We start from the raw sequence: 19,492 nt of genomic DNA, 5'->3' as shown, positions 1-19,492 counted from the left end.
CTTGTGATAGGGACAGTCTTTAGCTCTCCGACAAGGCACAAAAGATGCTGTGTTAATGTTGAATTTATGGTCACTTAAAAAAAAAAGAACGCAACATGTGGATACAGAGAGTTTTGAACAGACAGTCACTAGGGTGACAACAGCTTCCCAGCACAGGCAATGATTCCTGTGTTAATTTCAAGGCATCACAACCTGAGGTATCAGTTTGCTGATCTCAGAACACAAAGTAAGACCCTGCTCTTTGATGAGTGAGGATTGCATGCTGATTTAGTCAGGGACAAAAATCTGTTTTATGGCTGAGAACTTCAAGAATAATCAAGATTCACAGACAGAAAGGAAAACTGCCCACTCTTTGTCCTCTAAGACAGCTGATGCCTCTTCACACATACCAGCCTTAATAATCCTAAAAAAGTTAAATTCCACAACATATTTTTGAATTTTATATCATTGACCAAAAACAGTACAAGTATGAACAAAGTGGAGAAGGATCTATGCACTTAACCTACTGAACATGCTGTGGATTTTAATACTCAAATGCATTCAGTTTTTATGGATTTTCCTTTTAGGCATCAAAGGAGATCACTAAGCAGCCAAAAATGTAACCTTGATTCTCACTTCAAAAATTAAAGAGGAAAAACGAGTAAGGGAAAGACCTTCCCCACCACACATTTACAAAACTCTCAATGCCAAAGGACAGAGTCTAACATCACATAATAAAACACAACTGCCTCCTAAGCCTCAGACAAGCAATTTAGTATTAAGCCTGAGTTTTACCTTTCTGAACACAACTGTCCTGGCAGTCAAAAGGGCCAAATGAACAGCACAACACGGCTAACCAACCAAGAGAAGAAATTGCCTGGCTCTCCACGGAGTGCAGCCTCACCTCAAGTCTCATGTGTGTTGTCAGTGCCACAACTTAAGGACGTAACATTAGAGTGTCCGAAGGAGAAATATAAAGGTTGTGAAGCACCTGGAGGAAAGATATGAGAGCACCTGAGTTCCCCTAGTTTGTTAGCACAGAGGAGAGAGGCCTCTTGACCTACAGCTTCATCACAAGGGGTGCAGTGAAGCAGACACTGATCTCCTCTCTGGCAACAGCAACAACAGAACAGTGAGGAATTGCATCAATGAGCCTCCTCCATTTTTTTAAAAATTTTTATTTATTTATTTTTAAGTCCCTACACCATTCATTTTTGAGATATATTGGTCAAAGCGAGAGCAAATGAAGTAGTGTCATTCTCAGCAACTTACTCTTTTCATTATTTTATAGTTAGTATCTACTCTATAGAGTAGAAAACATCAATTTAGGTAATAAAACTTCAGGATATCTACAGAAATATTTTTCATAGCAGGTTTCCAGACCTACAGATCAATTTATTTTACCCAACAGTTAAAATACCAGAAAAGTTTCAATTCCCAGGAGCTTAAGTCAGCATCTGGATTTCAAGTTTTCTACTGTACAGAAATTATTTCCAATAAGATTGTATTATTGCAGTCCCTCCACAGGTAATTACTACATTTTTACTAACTTTATGTTACAAAATACATGTGTCTTCACTGTCATATATCAGGTGGCAGATACTAATGGTGAACACTATGGTCAGGATAAGCTATAAACACCAGAAATAAGTCACTAGGACACCAAAACATGCCTTAAAGTTGCTTTATTTGTTCTTAAGGTCTGTGCGTTACAGCAAGCTTATGCTTAGCTACTGTGGACAAAAGCTCAGTCTGGAAGAGCATTAATGTTAACCATAGAGATGGATAGCGAGTAGAGAGCCCACATTTGTACACACTGTTTTTCTACTGCTGCGATCTAACACGGGAGTTACAGATCTTTAAGATCTTTCTGGATGCTCCACAATGTGTCTGCACTCTTCTTCAGCTGAGCCACTTCATCATCCTTCAGCTTTTGGTTGATGACACTTGTCAATCCAGAGGCACTCAGAACACAAGGCAGGCTCAGGAAGACATCGTTCTCAATGCCATACATGCCCTGTCACAAACAAAAGAGTTATTACATCACTGATGCGAATCCATAACTCTAGAGCTGTTTTTAATTTATACAGCAGGAAGCCTTCTGACATCAGATCTTAAGACTACTACTCTGCAGCTTGCAGAAAATTTTCAGTCTGCATATTTGAAAATAGACTTGGTTTAAAACAAACAGCAATAATGAAATTGATTATTTCATAAATCCTAACTCCAAAAATCCCATTTATATCTAACAAGTAGGCTGACAAAACTCAAAAGCTGTAGGATTAGAGCAAGCAGAAATGGCAGATCTTTTTTCTGACTATAGAGGATGCTGTAAAATCAGCCAGCTCAGAGCCCATTGGTCCACTAGAGGTTATTCAGCTGGCACAGACTAGATACAGATAAATAGACAAAAAACATGCGTTCTACCCCAGCACCCTTAGCAAGGGAGTGTTTCATGGAAACACATTTAACACATTTGGGCTTCCACTAAGTTATCTTTTTTTTTTTTTTTTTTCTTCACTGACAGCCTCTTTTAATGAAGCTGTATGGCAAATTTCACACAAAGGTAATCCAATGCTGGGCAGTACAGTATTTGCTTACCCTTCTTACAATAATGGAGCAGAGAACTAAGAAGTCAGGAGATAAAATTACAATAGGATGCTCCCTTTGTAACACTTAAATTCAGAGTAGATTCTTAAAAAAATAACAAAGCTTCCTTTGTTCACCACCTTGCTAACTGACACTGTTCAATTTTTCCATAACAAAAACTGTGCTAGAGCATCCTATACACCAACATTTCTTACCTTTACCAGTGTTGACACAGAATGAACTCGGCACAAGTTCTTCAGCATTGTCTCACAGAGCTCAGCAACGCTAAGGCCAATGGCCCAGTTTGTATACCCCTTGAGTCTGATTACCTCATAGGCACTACAGAAACATTGAAATATACTAGGATTAGTTAAAGAGCGTTCAAAGTATACTGAAGACAAAGTCTTAGATAAGCAAACATTCGCTATCTAAAAAAGAAAAAACAAAGCCACAACACACTCCTATGACACACTGCAACTTTTAGAACTATAAATGCCAAAGAAGAAGTCAAACATTCCAGCATTAGAGCATAAAATATAGAGCTTACGTTAACCCAAATGTATAACAATAAACCCTATTGTTCTCTCAGCATTAGCTGAAAAAAGAAAAATAGCTTCCCCATATGAACAATTCTGATAGTGAAAAACAGAAAGCCATGTACAACTAACAAATTCTCTATTCAAATCAGTGGAACAGTGATTTAAATTGTCATTCTGAATACACAAAAACTGAGGTGGAAAGGAGATGCAGCATGCAGAAAAGCCATCTCCATTATTACATGCATCCACATTATTCCTTAACTCACTGTACCTTTCAACAACCTGCTTGTGGACTTCCTTCCAGTTCTCACTGTCTTTGTCAGTACCCATGGCAGGATTCAGCTCCTGGAGAGAAACACCTGCCACATTAACTCCGCTCCAAACAGCCACTGCAACAGAAAGAGAATGTAAGCTCCACAGCACTTAGCAACTCCACCTGCTCTTGGTCTAGCTAGGATATATTAATGAAACAAAACAATAGCAGCCGGAGCCACAATAAAGTTTGAGGCAGATCCTGTCTTCATTCAACAAGAATTAATTCTGAGAACACTGGGTGTCAGAATATTCTGAAAATACTTCAGTACTGACACTGAAATTCATCCCTACACATGAATAACAGAACTTTCAGTCCTTCAAAGGTTTAGAGAGCTATTTTTTCCAAGTCAGAAACCTCAAATTCCTACAGACAGACTGAACTATCTGAACTATTTATTCAGCTTTTTAGAACAAATTTTACAGAAGAATCGCTGTCTGTACATTTGCTGCCCCACTGATCAGTATGAGTATTAGCCTCCAAGATCTGTACTCTATTTCCCTGAACAAGTTAGCAATATGCAAGCTTAGAATACCAAGAAAGGAATTTGTCAATCTCCTTTCATATCAAAAGCTTGCAAGGAGATTCATTCTGCAAACTCACTAGGAATTTTTCTAGATACTTCAAAGCAAAAATAGATGAAACAGTGAAGCAGAATAGGCTCTCTTACTGTAGAGCTGGCTTCAGTTGGTACTGTAGTTGATGAGACACTACTTTGATCAGATGCAGTGTGACACTGTGAAATGTGGATCTCTTAAAAAACACACAGCACTAAAATTCAAAGCAGTACCATCATCCATATGGTTGTTCTGCTGCATCCTGTCAGACTTTAAATAAACAAAAACGCTGAACTAAGACAAATTTAAAACCATGAAATCAAAGAAGCTTCTCTTGAAGCTTCTGTTGAAATAGCATGGAGGAAATTCACAAAATAAAGGGATTTTTGTTTACTTCAATCTGGATTACTAGGCTTTTAGACTATTTGCAACAATCCCATTTACTGACGTAGTAATAACACTAATACAGCTTTCAGTGGAGAGCCTTGCTGCAGACAATATAGATGATGGAAATCCAAAAACTACAAGTAAAGGAAGAGAACTGGAATTCTTAGGATTCACTTAAGAAAAAAAAAAAATGGCCTTTTCAAGTCAGGATTTAATTATACAGCCACAATAATGTTAGCTGAAAAAAAAAAAAAAAAAAAAAAGGAAAAAAAACAGTAGCAGGATTTCCTGGAATTAATTGCCTCGACTCACTATAAAGACAACAAAGTGCTGCTAGCCACTCAAGCCCAGCTATATCTGTTCATTCAGGACTTTTAACACATGCAGCTTCAACCTCTAGTACTGTATTGTTTAATCAAAAAATAAAAATAAAATAAAATCTTCCACAGTGCTCCTTACCGCTGGAATCACCATGTTCTCCTAAAATCCAGCCGTGGCAGCTGGTCGGGTGGATATCAAGTCTCTCAGCCATCAGGTAGCGGAATCTAGCTGTGTCTAGATTGCAGCCACTTCCAATCACACGGTGCTTTGGCAGGCCACTCAGCTTCCATGTGACATAGGTTAATATATCCACTAAAAAAGAAGAACATGCATAGTGAGTTAAACCGTTCACGTACACCAGAAATAACACACCAAGTATTTGCTGCAAGTGGTAGGGTTCTCAGGAAGACTCGAAACATAAGTGAACTCACTGGTTACTGTATTTTAGGTCTGTTTATTCACAGGACTAAGGTGAATAAATTACCAGAAGTTTAGGACCCGTCTAGCTACCTTTCAGAAAAACCAAAGGTCTTTGGAAATTAGTATCCTGCCAGCTAGAACTAAATCTCTCAAAGCACCCAGAACTGGGACTGAAATTTTTCTCTGTCTAAAATAGTCAAGCAATTTCCTGAAGTAACATTACGTTCCACTTTTTCACAAGCAGCAGCAAAGCAACTTACAGTGGGGAAAAAAAGATCTTTACAAGTACATACACTACTCCTACTCCAGGTTCGCTTCTTGAATGCATCTGTTCATTAAACAGTTTCTACAGTGGTTACTTCTGTAGCAAGAAAAGCTAAAGGAGCTCTGTGTTTTGGCTGCATGTGGCTCTAAAAATAGATTTAGAGAAAAACAAGCCAATTAAGGCTGGGGCAGGCTGAAGGAAAACTCAAATCCACAGCTCCAAAGCAAGAATAATCATCAGGCCACAACACTGAATACTGACTCCAAAAGTCTCAAAAGAAAACTGGCTCTCCAGAGGGATTGTATTTATATATAGATCACTTGCTTGGGCAACAAAAAGCATGCAGTCTCAGTGCAGTTTGCACCTTCATGTTACAAGGGGCGTTCCCATTAGCACTGCTTTGCTATAGCCACAACTGGTACTGCTCCTACCAGGGCCACAGTGATCTATGTGCAGACTACAGAGTACTGGCTTCTCAAACAGCTACATTTCCCCTGGACACATCCAAGCTTTGAGGCACAATTTAGTCTCACTGCTTGCCAACAATACAGTTTTTTATACAGGAGAGAACGGGGGCAGTGCTATCTGTGTTGAAGTCCAGACAGCTCTGGGCAAGTCACCAGGAAGGACACAAAGTTACACCAACGCACAGCTAGTGGACACGCCTGATAGCCTGACACCTCTGAAGTCCTTTCTAAGAGGCTTACAATAGCTACATTATGTAAAACTAGTGAACACAAGGATTCCACAGAAAGTAATTCTGGAAAAAGTAACACGCTCAGTTGTCTCACACAGCTGCTCTACTGGAAAGGAGTCTGTAGTTCTAGCAAGGCTGAATTCAAACTCAAACAAAAACAATTTTATCTGTGATCTCATTTTCAGATAAGTTTAAAATTGCCATGTTATTGTACTTGCACAGAAGTCACTTGCTCAGTATACCAGTACTCAATAGTACAATTTGTACACTACCTAATTACTCAGACAGCAGCTGACTTGCTAGTTTTACACACACGTGCTGTGTTTTAACTGTTAAGGTGCTTTAAAAGCAGTCTCACCTCATTGCCAGGGCTCCGTAGCAGCTGCTTTTCTCTGGTGCTGAATCAAAGAAAAACCACCCCAAAGAGACTTCCTACGAAGCATCCTGGAGTTTATACCCCTTCCTCTTACCATGAGCCTCAGCATGCAAATATTATTTCCTGAATATATGGCTGTATTAATACAGCCATATAACAGTTGTACTAATACTTATTTCAATGTTACTACAGCTGTTTAACAAGCATGGTTGATATCTTAAAGGGCAGATCCTCCATTCTGAAGAATGGCCATATCCAGTCTTATCCTATCCCTTGATAGGACAAGGGGGAATGGTTTTAAACTGAGACAGAGCAGGTTTAGGTTAGATATCAGAGAGGAAGTTTCTCACACAGAGAGTGGTGACACACTGGAACAGGTTGCCCAATAAAGTTGTGGCTGCCCCATCCCTGGAGGCATTCAAGGCCAGGCTGGATGTGGCTCTGGGCAGCCTGTTCCAGTGGTTGGTGACCCTGCACACAGCAGGGGGACTGGAACTAGATGATCATTGTGGTCCTTTTCAAGCCAGGCCATTTTATGACAAGCCCCAGTCAAGGAGTTTGATTTACACACTACTTACAAGCAAGTATCTCCCAATCATTCAAACCTTTTGAGCTAAAAATGTAAAGCTACCTCCTGATAAAGCTAAAGTAGGTAAGAACTCAAGTACTTATCATTAGAAATGCTTTAAAATACAAATCATGAAGAGTCCTGAATAAATAATATCAAATTCCTAGAGCTCTAATATTTTCACTGTTAGCAACTAAACAGCAGATGTCCAAATAAAGATAAGCAATTTCATACTGGAAATCATATTTGAGAAGATTAATGAGGCATCACTAATATTCTAATAACAGAAAACGTAGGTGTTCTGGAGATCTTCTTTACCTGGGTTGGAAACCACCAGGATGGTGCAATTGGGGCTGTATTTCACAATCTGAGGAACGATGAATTTGAAGACGTTCACGTTCCTCTGAACCAGGTTGAGACGACTCTCCCCCTCTTGCTGACGAACACCTGCAGTTACTACCACAATCTTGGAGTTGGCTGTGACAGCATAATCTACAACCATGTGTAGAGATAAAGACCATTAAATATGTTTATAAGGAACTTCAACAGCATCATTTTCATACAGGTATTCCAAGTAGCCTCTGTACTGTACCAACATTCAAGCCCAAATGTAAGATGTCATCCTGATGTATCAGCACACGGACCTCTATTACATTCAGCTCCCCCCCCCCCCTCCCCAATCTCATTTCTACCATCTGTACAGTAAGAAAGGTATTTGTTCTTCGTTACAGAGGTACTAGCATTCCATTAAAATCAATTTTAACTGTTGCCCAAAATAGTAAAGCGACCATTAAGAGATATAGGAAAGCTTAGATTACCACTCCCCATTGGAGTGACTCCCCATTATGAGAGACTAAAATCTCACCCAAATTCATTAATTTAAATCTTTTGATGCCAAACCCTGAGAGTTCTGATCACATGAGCAATACAATTAAGCTTACAGAATATTGTTACAAAGAATCTGAAGTTCACCTTTGTCTGCCACAATCTTATGAGTCTGAAGGAACAAGCTCCCATGCTGTAGATCCATCATTTCTCCTTTTAGTTTGTCTTCCAAAACATCAACCAAAGCAAGCTCATCACAAAGACCCTGAAGAAATAATTACATTTAAGGAAGTTAACACATTATTAGCTGTTAACTCACATTTAAAAATTGCGTCTTTACATCTGAAAGCAACTGTTCTGCAAAGGCTAACCAGGACAAAACTATCTCGGTGCTACTGTGAAATGCATCAGAACAGAGCCACAGGCTGCTTCAGCCCAAGCTTGCCAGCCTTATTCAGACCTTCTGAAAAAGTTATCTGTGGAATGTGAGTGCACAGCTACCCCTCTACTATTAATGCATTTGAAAAGACATGCTGTATCTTTCAGAATTGTAACGAGTCCTCTAAGCTCATTCAATCAGAACAAAAGTTAGAGCTGTTAAAATGTACTGCTTTGCAAAGCATTTAAACATATATGCTTGTTGTCAAGCCACACTGAGTTAAGAGTTAATATTATATGGTCTCAAAATAGGAAGATGGTGAAATATAGATGGAAGATGCTCTTGCTTTAACACAGAGCACTACCATCTTCTGATGGAAGCATTAATCACCCTCGTAAATTCTACTATAATTTGAAGTTTCATCATTCATTAGGTTACATTGAAAACCAAATTAGTAGTTGTCTTCCCTAGGTATCTTCACCTGACAGCATCCATTAGGCCATTTCTATGCTATTGAAAGCATTATCTTAAAGCTTCTCTTAAGCTTTATATAGAAGGGTAACACTCATTGGAAATATTGGCATCAACTAAGCACACCACAATATGCACCGTTTTCATTTGGAAAAATCAATTAATAGCAAATATATTTAAATTTTTCACTTTAGATGTAAAAAAACTGCACTGGTCTGTTGCTTTTGTGCAAACTGTTTACGTTCAGAACAGTTAATCAGTCACTGGAAGAAAAATTTAGGAGTTCATATTCAGCACTAATTGTACTCTGCAGATGAAAAGCAAACTAAAAATCTCACTTGTTTCAACATTAAAAAATCCTAATAGAAAACACTAGTGTTAAGCTAAGAAATTACTGAAATTGGAATCTGAAAACAGCCTGTGTACAGAGATGTGATTACTTATGGATTTATATATACAGCATAATAATGTGGGCCTCAGTCCAGACCTTGCACCAAGCATTCAACTGACTTTGCAGGTGAAGGAGCCAGTTCCCACTGAACCGTGGGAATACCTGGAATCACTCCAAGAACTGACTTCATGAATTTGCATCATTGTTGCCTGGAGAGAAATTCAGCTTGCCATTAGCACACACAGGAATGAAGTCTGCACAATCACTGCATCGAAAGCAGCTTAAAATATTCCCCTTAAAAATAAGCTGCCTTGAGACTGAAGAACTTTCCATTCCCAGAACAGTACAGTAACATCAGTGATTTGTTTCTGAGAGCTAAAAATAACTGATGTGTAAATGTAGTGTCACTGAAACGATGTATGAAATAGCACAAGTATGAAGTAAACTTAGTATTAGCATTAGGATCCAAAGGTATCTGAATACTAACACATAGAAAATCACACACAAAGCTTTATGCCACAGTTCAACAAAAAGCAGAAGGCATTTCAGGCAGCCAATCATCTTGCAGAAGTCAAAGCCACATCTGATTCAGTGACAAGAATCAAGTGGTTTTGCTGTTAAGCAAAGCAAAGCTGTTAAGGTGGTTCGTACTGCAATTTACACATATGAGAGAATGAGGAGAGCAGAACGCTGAGGAAATTCACTCCATTACGTCATATTTCAAGACTGAAAGATTAAGTTCAATTTCCACTCTAGGTTTGGGGCAAATATTTTAGTAATGTAGTAAAAACTACATTTCTGTACACAAGATGATCCTGCTTAGAGCAGCATATTAAACACAAATGCAGGATTGTAATGAAGCTTGCAGTCATTTCACCTGGCTTCTATTCTGCCACCTTTGAAGGCAGTAATTTGTGAATGGTCTTCCCCTTCGTCAGTTACATTTCAGTTTCATATACTTACTAAAAAAAAAAAGCTACCTCCACATCAGTACCTGCCTCCCAGTAGCCTTTCCTTACCATTATCCTTTCTTGGTGGCAAGGTTTAAGTATCAGCAAGTGAAAAACCTTCAACATTTTTTCCCCACAAATAAAATTGGTGCTTTAACACGTATATCCTCGAGGTACTACAGGATGGACTGTCTCCAATGAAATACAGCTGTTTTAGCTGTATATGCCAGATTCTTGATGCCAACCCTGTGAGCTATTTGACATAAGATCTGCCATTTCAAGGGGGTTGGGCACATCTGCTTGTCCTCTTGGGAAGAAAATGAAGACCTGTGGCTCCCACTTGTCTTTTCAAAAAGGCAACAATAAATCAGATTTAATTCATTCACCACACTCTCTAAAAGCAAAAGGCAAAGATCCTCTTACACATTTGCCAAAAAGAAAAAAAAAATATGCAGGGCAACCTCCAGTTAGAGCCCTGATTTTTAGTTTCTTACGCTGCTCTGGACACAGCATTATGCAATCAGACAAGAGCAGCTTAAAGCAAAACAAGCAGCCCTTGGAAGGTACCCATAATCGTTGCCGGTACCTTCAGAGACGAGACAGTAGGACATAGATGCACGAGAACAAAAATCACGAAGTTACGGTTCTGTTTCCCACCCTGCCCTTCGCACTGATGTCTGGTTTGCCCGCATTCTTTGCGGGCAAAAGAGCTCCGCTGGGCAGAGTCCAGCTGTGTTACGGAAAACTCTTAATTCAAAAGAAAAGAAAGAAGAGCTTGGGAATGGCCTCAGCGCATTTTCACAACGAAATATCCCTCCAGGACCAGCTGATAGGACAGAAAATGAAGGTGACCCCCGCATCCATCCCGACCTTCCCCCCGCCCCGCCGCTCACCACGTGCTCAAGCACGAGGAGCCGCCGCGCCGCCCCGCGGCCGTACCTTGCCGAGGATGCTGATGGCACACGCCATCCCCACCTGCCCGACCCCCACTACGGTGATCTTGTTGTTGGGGACCGCGCTGCCCGCGGCCACGGGGGTGATCAGCTTCTCCTTCAGGGTCGCCATAACGTCCTACAAGAAAGGGTTGAAGGAGGCACAGTTTAATGCGGCCACATTCCAACACCCGCCCGCGCTCCCCGCACCTTACCGCTCGCTCCCGCGGGGCTGGGGGCCGCTGCGGCAGCGCGAAACGCAGAGCCTTCCCACCAGCACAGCCCACAGCCTCCCCCGGACCACGAGGACCCCACCACCCACCCTCGGGGGGAGGGGAAGCGAACCGCCACCAACACCTCCCTCACCGCAGAGAAAACCTCGCTCTCCCGCTACCCACCGGTTCGGTGCGGAAAAAGGAGAAACGGGAACAGCGCTGCGACTCCGGCGGAGCTCGGGCAATCTGCGCTCTGCAGCGGAAGGGGCGGGCTGGGTTGGGTGGAGGAGCCCCTCACCGAGCCCTTAGGGCGGGCGCAGCGTCAATGGGAGGCGGCGGCTGCCGCGTTCAATCCGCGTTGAGGATGGAGGCTCGGCAGTGACGCCTGTCCGCCCTCGTCCTCCTCCCCCCGGTCCCCCGCCACGTCCTCTGCGAGAACGTGTCGCGGTCGGGATGGAGGCCCTTCTGGTGTGGCTGTCGGGGATCCCTGAAGTGAGGGCTATCCTCAGAAAAGGGTTATTGCAACGAAAAGTTTGCGCAGTGAGGGTTATTGCAACGTGGGCCCACAGCAGCCAGGCATTGTTTGCAGGATAAGGAGAGCAGGAAACCGGTCAGCACGGCCTGTAGCATCGCTATGCCGTGCAGCTGCTAGCAGCCTCACAAAAAAAGAGAACACTACCTCCCCTCCTCTCTCCCTCCACCCCCCACCTCCCCTCTTTCTTCCTCCTTCCGCATTCAGGTGGTTGGAATGATTTTGTTGGCTATCAGCCCAAGGGTGCCTGCAGTAAAGCCGGGAGCAGTGCAGTGCAGTACTGGATTCCAGGGAGCACTGTGTTGACAGTGCTGTAGGCACCCGGGTTGCAAGATGGCTGTTGTCCTGCTTCTGGCTTTTCACATGTAAATGGTAGAATCAGAATCACAGAATGGTTTGGGCTGGAAAAGACCTTAAAGATCATCCAGTCCCAACCCTGTGCTGCAGGCAGGGCTGCCACCCACCAGATCAGGCTGCCCAGAGCCCCATCCAACCTGATGCTGAGCACCTCCAGGGATGAGGCATCCACAGCTTCCCTAGATAGTCTGTTCAGTGCCTCACTGCCCTTTGAGTACAGAATTTCTTCCTAACATCTAACCTAAATCACCTCTCTTTTATTTTAAAGCCATTTCCCTTTATCTGATCACAATTAGACTGTAAAATGTCACTCTACCTCCTGCTTGTAGCTCATCTCATGTAATGGAAGGCTGTAATGAGGTCTTGTCAGAGCCTTCTGTTCTAAGCTAAACAAGTTTAACTCCCTCAACCTTTCTTTACAGCAGAGGTGCTCCAGCTCTCTGAGCATCCTCAGGTCCTCCTCTGGACCCACTTCAACAGCTCTAGCTCTTTCTTGCACTGGAGGTCACAGATCTTGACACAGCATTCCAAATGGAGATCATGAGAGCAGAGGAGAAGGCGATAATCACCTTCCATGCCCTGCTCGTCACCTCTCTTTTAATGTAGCCCAGGGTATTGCTTGCTCTGTTCATGAACACAGTGACCTTCACATGAGTTTTCCTTCACAATTAGCTGATAAGGTGGAGAAGCTTTCTCTATTTCACAGAGCCATAGACTTAGCTAGGAGAAATTTTAAGAGGATTCACTGCAAGCAGGGAGTTGTGCATAACTAAAGCGTTTTATGTGATTTTATGTGGGGGCAAATTTACTCAAACTGTGGTATGTGATTTTTGTGCAGTATGGCTTTTGCCCTGCAGCTGTATTCAGCTAAAATTTTGCAGTTGAATAAATCCTGGTGAGACAACGGCACGTCTGAAGTTACACACAAATGCTTTGGGAAGAACAGGGAATGTAACCTGATGCAGTGACACGATGACAACTCCTCCTGCTCCTGCAACAGGAGCCACAACCCACATCACAGTATCTCTGACTATTATACCATATCCCAATACAGCACTTTAAAGCTTTTTTTCTCCTTTTTTTCTTCTTTTTCTTCTTTTTTTTTTTTAATTGTGCACAATTTAGTGTTCTGACTCTGCTTTTTCCTTTGACAGCTACAAAGAAATAGTGTTACAAAATTAGGAGAAAATGTTTGCTATTTCTTATCCTTTCTTTCTTCCATGCTCAGCAACACTGGCAAATTGCGTACCCAAATTTCAATACAGCTGTCCCAACGTGAAGCAAGAGAAAGGTCGGAGGAAAGTCATCTCACGTCACATTTACCGTTCCTTAGATTGGTTGCTGTGGTTACTGCTTTAGAGAGGAACAAAACTCCATTCACAATCTAGGGGATCATATCACAGGCCCTACATTTTAAATACCTTATCACACATCATTAACTGTTAAGAGTAAAACAGAATATTAGATTCCAGAATCCTCCTAAATAAGTGACCAGGCATAGAGCCCAGCTCTTCCTGTCTGATGCTGTGGGCTGCTTTTGTTGTTTTTGTCACTGCCAATTGAAGGTTTTGTTGATTTTTTGATAGGTGTTTTTCCAGGTTAGTGCTTACTGGATTAATTCCCTCTGGCTCACCAAGAAGCCAAACATATGCTGGTGCCAACTGGGGAGAGATGGTGAGGATGCGTGGGGAGTGTGAAGCCTTCTTTTCTGGGCAGCAGTACAGCTCCCTGCTGCCTTTACAGGGCTATCTGGCTGTGACCTACTTTACTTTGTTACGCTGTTTGGCATTGCAAAAAGTGCCCTGATGGAATGAGTTAAGTTGTCCACACGGTACTTCAGGTTGAGTCTGAAGAAAATGAATTAGAGATCTCCCTAACTCCAGTTGAAATGTGAGGGAGCCGGATGAAAATAAAAATCGCACAGTGAAAAGTGAGGGCAAGAAAGTTTATCTTGTGTAATCAAAACTGGAACATGTGTAACTGGGCACTGAGAAAATAAGGAAGAAGGGAGAAGAAGAGGTGTGTGAGAGAGGTCAAGGGCAGATGAGAGCAGGGCTCTCTCAGGCCCCAAATGGAGCACGGGTGCGTGTCCTTCCTGCCAGCCTCCCTGGTGAGGAAAGCTCACCGCTGCCTAATGTGCTCTTTGGACAGGATCTTTCTTGCTCATTACCAGCATTCCACAATCATTTGTAATCAAGTTGAGAGGAAAAGGCCACTTTCCTGCTTGAAAGATCTTAAAGGTCTTGATTTAGATCAGGTCTTGTCTTGATGGCAGTATTAAAAACAGAGGGTGTTTAATCCTTTCTCTCAAGCTCTTGCCCAGGACAGCAGAAGAAAGAAGATTATTCCCTCTTCCTGCTTTCAGTTATTTACTCACTTATTTCATAGACAGAGGCACTGGGAGGTGAAGAGCTCTCCCTCGGGTCAAGCAGGAGGCCTCTGGTGGCAGGTCACAGTTTCAAAGTTCATCTCAACTTTGGCAATGTTGGCATTTTTGACGAAGAATGGTTTTACAGAAAAACAAACCCTACTGTTACAGGACACAGTCTAAATAAATTTGCCTACTAACCTTCATACAGTTACAACATTTTTGTGTGTACATTTTAATCACATTTAACTTTTGGTTTGCATACAAGGTCTGTAGTTACATAAGTCTGAGATACACCACTTACTTTGTCTTCCCAAAACACATGAAAGTAGATATGATCACCTCGCTGTTCCATTTTTTTGCAAAAGTACAGATTAATCTGACTGCAAACAGAGACCTCATTGAAAAACTCTATTAATGAAACTCTTTCCTGCAGCAAAATGTCGATGGTCTGATGATGGCCATAGGAGAAAGGAGAAACAAGAATTATTGGTCCACTTTTGCAAAATAGAAAGAGAATTTTCTCTTTCAGTCTTTAAAACAGATCCCAGCTATTCCACAAACCAGGCTTCCACTTTGGTTTATAATGGTGTAGGTAAAATCGTGTGCCAGAAATCATGGAGTGCTAGTGTATACACCGTGCTGACAGATACTGAACTAACATTCTGGTCCATCTGAGTTTTAATTCTGTAGTCATCTATCTGGCTTCTCCACTGAAAGGGAAAAATACATCACATAGTAAAGCCACAGGATCTTGGAGTGGCAATTCTGCAAAATTCTTTTATCCTAGCTTTATCTGAAGAAAAGATTTCTTAGTTATTTTCGGCATTGGGCCAACTTTCTGTTTAATTTTTGTTTAAAGATTATACAGTATGCCAGATAACACATTCATAATAGCTAAGTTCTTTACAACGCACTCAATAAAAAAACAAATAAACATCACATGCGCAAGTTTGTACAGTGATCATCAGCAATTGAAGGCCCCAGTGCTAGCAGAAGCCCTCTTTAAATGACTTTTTTGTTGTTGTCAATTCATCCTAATAGGACATATTTTCAAAATAATCTTGATTTACCTTCCATTTTTGGACACTAAAAACTAAATTACATTATCCTCTAATGGCACACTGCTCACACTGATTATTGTGAAATGAGTTTGGGGATTCTTTGTAACAGTGCCCCAATAATCAGATGTTCAGCATCATAAAAAATGCCATGATTTGGATTACTTTGGTCCACTGACGATGATTCAAACAGTGTCAAGTAGTGTTATATGATAGGCACATCTGCCTCTGGCAAAGAACCTCGCTTGAGAAATATCTTCCCTCAATTCAGTAACCTCATTGACTTTTTGGATTGACTTTTATGATTCCCCCTTCTCATTATGAGTGCACCGTTTGGAAGGCCTCATGGGATCTCTAGAATGATCTTGGTGAAATTCAGATGCATTTATACTGCAGGGACACTTTGAATCAGGAGAAAGTTGTGACATTGTGAAGCCTCTTTTATTACCTGTGTAGGAGTCTGTTCAGGATTTCCCTGTATTCATGTAGTGCTTTGAGAAGCACTATACTATACTGCTTGAATTCCACAAATCTGGACATTGTTTACACTGTATTTTACTAGAGAGCAGGTTCACCTCTCACATTTCTCTCTAACTTGATATCCACTTAAATGATCCTACATTTACCCTGCTAAAAATCGTAATTTTTAAGACAGAGTGTATTTTTGCTTGTTTTACAGATACACACTTCTGCTTGTACTCACTAGTACAGTTACAGCTTCCAGTCACTGCCTTTGAAGCAGATAACTGATGTAAAGGGTCGAGGTCAATCAGCTGTCCTCCTTTTTGGGAAGTGCCCACTGATATCTTAACTAACCTTTGCCACACTGAACATTGGACCCATACTGCCCTGCAGTTCACAGAGCAAGTTTTTGTGGAGATACAGTGAACAGGGCTTCCAGAAAGCATTATTTAACAAGTTTCCCAGTACTGGGGGTTGCCTGGCTTCATCACAGCAGCCAAGTCTGTGAAAGGTCAGCAGGACACACGTTGCTCTGAACACACTGGAGTCTCATGGTGGTAGAGGTTTGTTGATGGAAGCTAGATAAAAGCAATTGAGCATTCTTAGTGGTGCTGGATTCATGAGCCAGGGGAAGACAACTAACTGTTGATAGATAGCACATAGTGTATGGCGGAGTGCTGGGGAGCCTTCTGGAGCATTCTCAGTCACAGTGTATTGCACCTAACCAGTGAAATAAGGAACGGCAAGTAGCAGCAGTACAGGGCCTGCTCCCCAGAGAAAGTGCAATACACTGAGGGAAGAGGCAATGAAATACTTTGTGGCTTGATTTGGTAATGTCACCTCGAGGATTTCAGTGCAAGCTCGTTGATCCAAAGCTGGGTCAAACCAAGATCTGAAACAGCTGCTTTCTGACCATCTTCATCTCTGTACCATTGTTTTGGATATTGATACCATCTTTTCTAAGCAAAGGAAACAGCTAAGACATAGAAATTGTTCTTCAGATACGCAAGTCAGCCCAAAAGCAAGTTGAGGATGTAGGAAGAAAGGCTTCTGTCCTCTCATTGCTCATGCCACCTTATCCAGGCACTCAGCATCCACTGTAAGCAGCCACTGCTTCAACTTTCTGACTTGTATGTAAGCCAGATGCCCACAGAAGATGCACCACTGGGCATTGGAAGTGAGTAAATGGAGCCTTCTGGGGCAGGATTCACAAATACTAACTCTTGCCTGGGAAAACTATTTCCACCCCCACACATAGTCAGCAGAAACTCTTCAGAAACCAAGCCAGCTTCAGAGCTTTTTCTCCATGTTGACGGTTTCCATTTCTGCATTGCTGTTTGTTGCTGCTGCCTCATCTGGATTGCTGCAGTTCCGCTGGGGACAGGCTCTACAGTAAATCCCTGTTTTCAGGGAGATCATTTGTTGACCAACCCCATAAAAGTGACAGCAGCATGAGAATGGGAGTGGGAAATTACACTGTGGGTGTGGGGACTCCTGTAAGCCGCTTCCACCGGGCAGTTTTAGCAGAGGCTAAAGTTACTCAGCAAATCTGAGTTAAACAATCAGTGCAGTGCTGTGGGGTGGGCCAGTGTCAAAGTGCTGCTCTTCACCCCTGCTTATCCATCCACTAACACATGGCTTTGATGCTCCTCTAAGCTCCTCCTGAGCCACTTCAGCTCATTAAAGCAGCTGAAATTCTCTTTCCTTGAAGTAGTTTTCTGTTCATTAGCCAACTGAATTGATTCAGGGAAGTATCCAGGGGCAGCTGGAGAAAGCTCAAGAAGAGCATGTATGAGGAGAGTTCTGTGCCTTTATTGTGGCTGAGAAACAGTAAATCAGCTCACTGCCTTTTCTGTGGCCTCAGCCTAAATTAAGCCTGTGCTCTGAACTGCCTTCTAGAGAAGCTTACACTTTCACAGACTACAGAAGGAGCTGGGGATGGGGATTAGCTCTGCTAAGCTAAATTTAGTCTGTGTGAATACCTCTTCCTGTATCTAGTGTTGTAATTCCAACACTTCTTCCACTTCAATTCAATTAATGTCCATAAGCAATGGATAATTGCTTAATGTCCATTGTACAGCACAATCAACACCAGCAAAGATAATAGCTAAGACTAGCTACATAAACATGACATTTTTTCCCTCAGCACATTCCAAGGATTTACTGCATGCATTTTGTCTGTGCTCTTGACATCTCTGTGTCATTGTCACCTTACTAGCTAACGCTGAAATGTGTGCATGTGGGCAGCTGCAGATTTGATACGTTTGGAAAGCCTCGAGTTCCCTATAGTATTTTGTTGATTTCCCTTTTAGACCCATAGGAAAAGTAGGCAAAAATGTACCCTGTCTGGATTTTGTTTGCACTGATTGGGACTTGGAATAGTAGTGAAAATTAATAAACTTTAAAATAAAAGCATGAGCAGTAGATTAAAAACCCCTAAAACTGTGTCATGTCCTAAACTTATTGCTTACTTTTCCTTAGTACAACTGATGTACCTTTTGCAAACCTATTTCATTTAATGTTATTGGATATATGATACTGCTTGTGCATTTCAGTTTTTATTGTATCTTCCCATATTATTTCACAAATGATATTCAGTGTCATTGTAACTGTTTGTGCATGGAGATGTGGTTTAGTCTGACTTTCAGACTAAAAACATATATTACATTGTATGTTCTATTCAGTTGTTTCTTCATTCTACAAAACATAATTAAATTATCTTGCCATTCAATGGGAAGTATCATGAGAGGATATATATACTAAGGGTATACTGTATTTGTAGCCCTGTGTTCATGATCATTGCTTCCTGTAATAAAGGAACTTGACATTTGTTGCTATTTGTACAAGGCAATTGTTTGCTGTCATGAATAAACAGCACCATGGTGAGCTGAATGAGCATGGGTAATTATCCTCATCTATTACTTATTGCTGTTAATTTTTGCACCGCGTTCTCCTAATTCTGCCAATGCGAAGACTTTGTCTACACTAGAAAGGGTTTGGTAATGCAGTTAGACCATGAAAATGCAGCTGACGGTTCTCTTGTAGAGCAAGATCCTTCTCTGGGAACAGTTTGTGATGTCTCTCTGTATGGAACGTGCTGCATGATACTAATGTGTGCATGGGTATATGTAGTTAGAAAATATTTGTACTATAGCATAGGTACATAAATCCATCTGAGTTCTACTGGTACAGTGCAGTGTTCTGAAAATCTTCAAATTGGTGTTACTGTAGTAACAACACTTCTTAGAGTACACCACCTCTCTGCTTTATTTCTAGTGTAGTCAGTGGCAAAAAGGTATAGTTGTGGCTTCTGAGCTACTTTTCAGTTGCCCTGTAACATATTGTTTGTGAACTGCAATATTATCTACATGCCAGTTAGTTATCAAAGGAATGAGGACAAATTTTCAGAATGACCCCTCTTCCAACTGGACTTTGCTATGAAAAATATCCATGGGCAGTGGGCTTGGGCAACCTTTACTTGCATAGATGGCTGTGAGGCAAAGGAAGGCATTTCATTTAAGGATCTGACCAGCATAAA

At 41.5% G+C, this 19,492-nt stretch overlaps 1 protein-coding gene across 1 annotated transcript; it reads right to left on the bottom strand.

The window, feature by feature from the left end:
- Positions 1-1,649: 1,649 nt before the first annotated feature.
- LDHB (lactate dehydrogenase B) lies at positions 1,650-11,492 on the bottom strand. The gene is made up of 8 exons (XM_048966517.1): positions 11,358-11,492; positions 10,967-11,098; positions 7,984-8,101; positions 7,330-7,503; positions 4,824-4,997; positions 3,379-3,496; positions 2,784-2,907; positions 1,650-1,996 (listed from the first exon to the last, which is right to left on the bottom strand). Exons 2-8 carry the CDS (start codon positions 11,090-11,092, stop codon positions 1,829-1,831), a joined length of 1,002 nt encoding a protein of 333 aa, XP_048822474.1. The 5' UTR covers positions 11,093-11,098; positions 11,358-11,492; the 3' UTR covers positions 1,650-1,828.
- Positions 11,493-19,492: the final 8,000 nt, after the last annotated feature.

The sequence above is a fragment of the Lagopus muta genome, chromosome 1 (genome assembly GCF_023343835.1).
Source record: "Lagopus muta isolate bLagMut1 chromosome 1, bLagMut1 primary, whole genome shotgun sequence".
NCBI lineage: Eukaryota > Metazoa > Chordata > Aves > Galliformes > Phasianidae > Lagopus > Lagopus muta.
Note: the sequence above shows the minus strand (reverse complement) of the source record. Positions and strands in the feature narration are given on the sequence as shown.

Bases quoted from the DNA above. Each gene is read 5' to 3' on its own strand.
- LDHB (XM_048966517.1), bottom strand. From the start codon at position 11,092: ATGGCGACCCTGAAGGAGAAGCTGATCACCCCCGTGGCCGCGGGCAGC. The intron at 8,102-10,966 runs GTACGGCCGCGG...TTATTTCTTCAG, and splicing joins CCATCAGCATCCTCGGCAAG to GGTCTTTGTGATGAGCTTGC. The intron at 4,998-7,329 runs GTAAAGAAGATC...CTTCTTTTTTAG, and splicing joins CCTGGTGGTTTCCAACCCAG to TGGATATATTAACCTATGTC.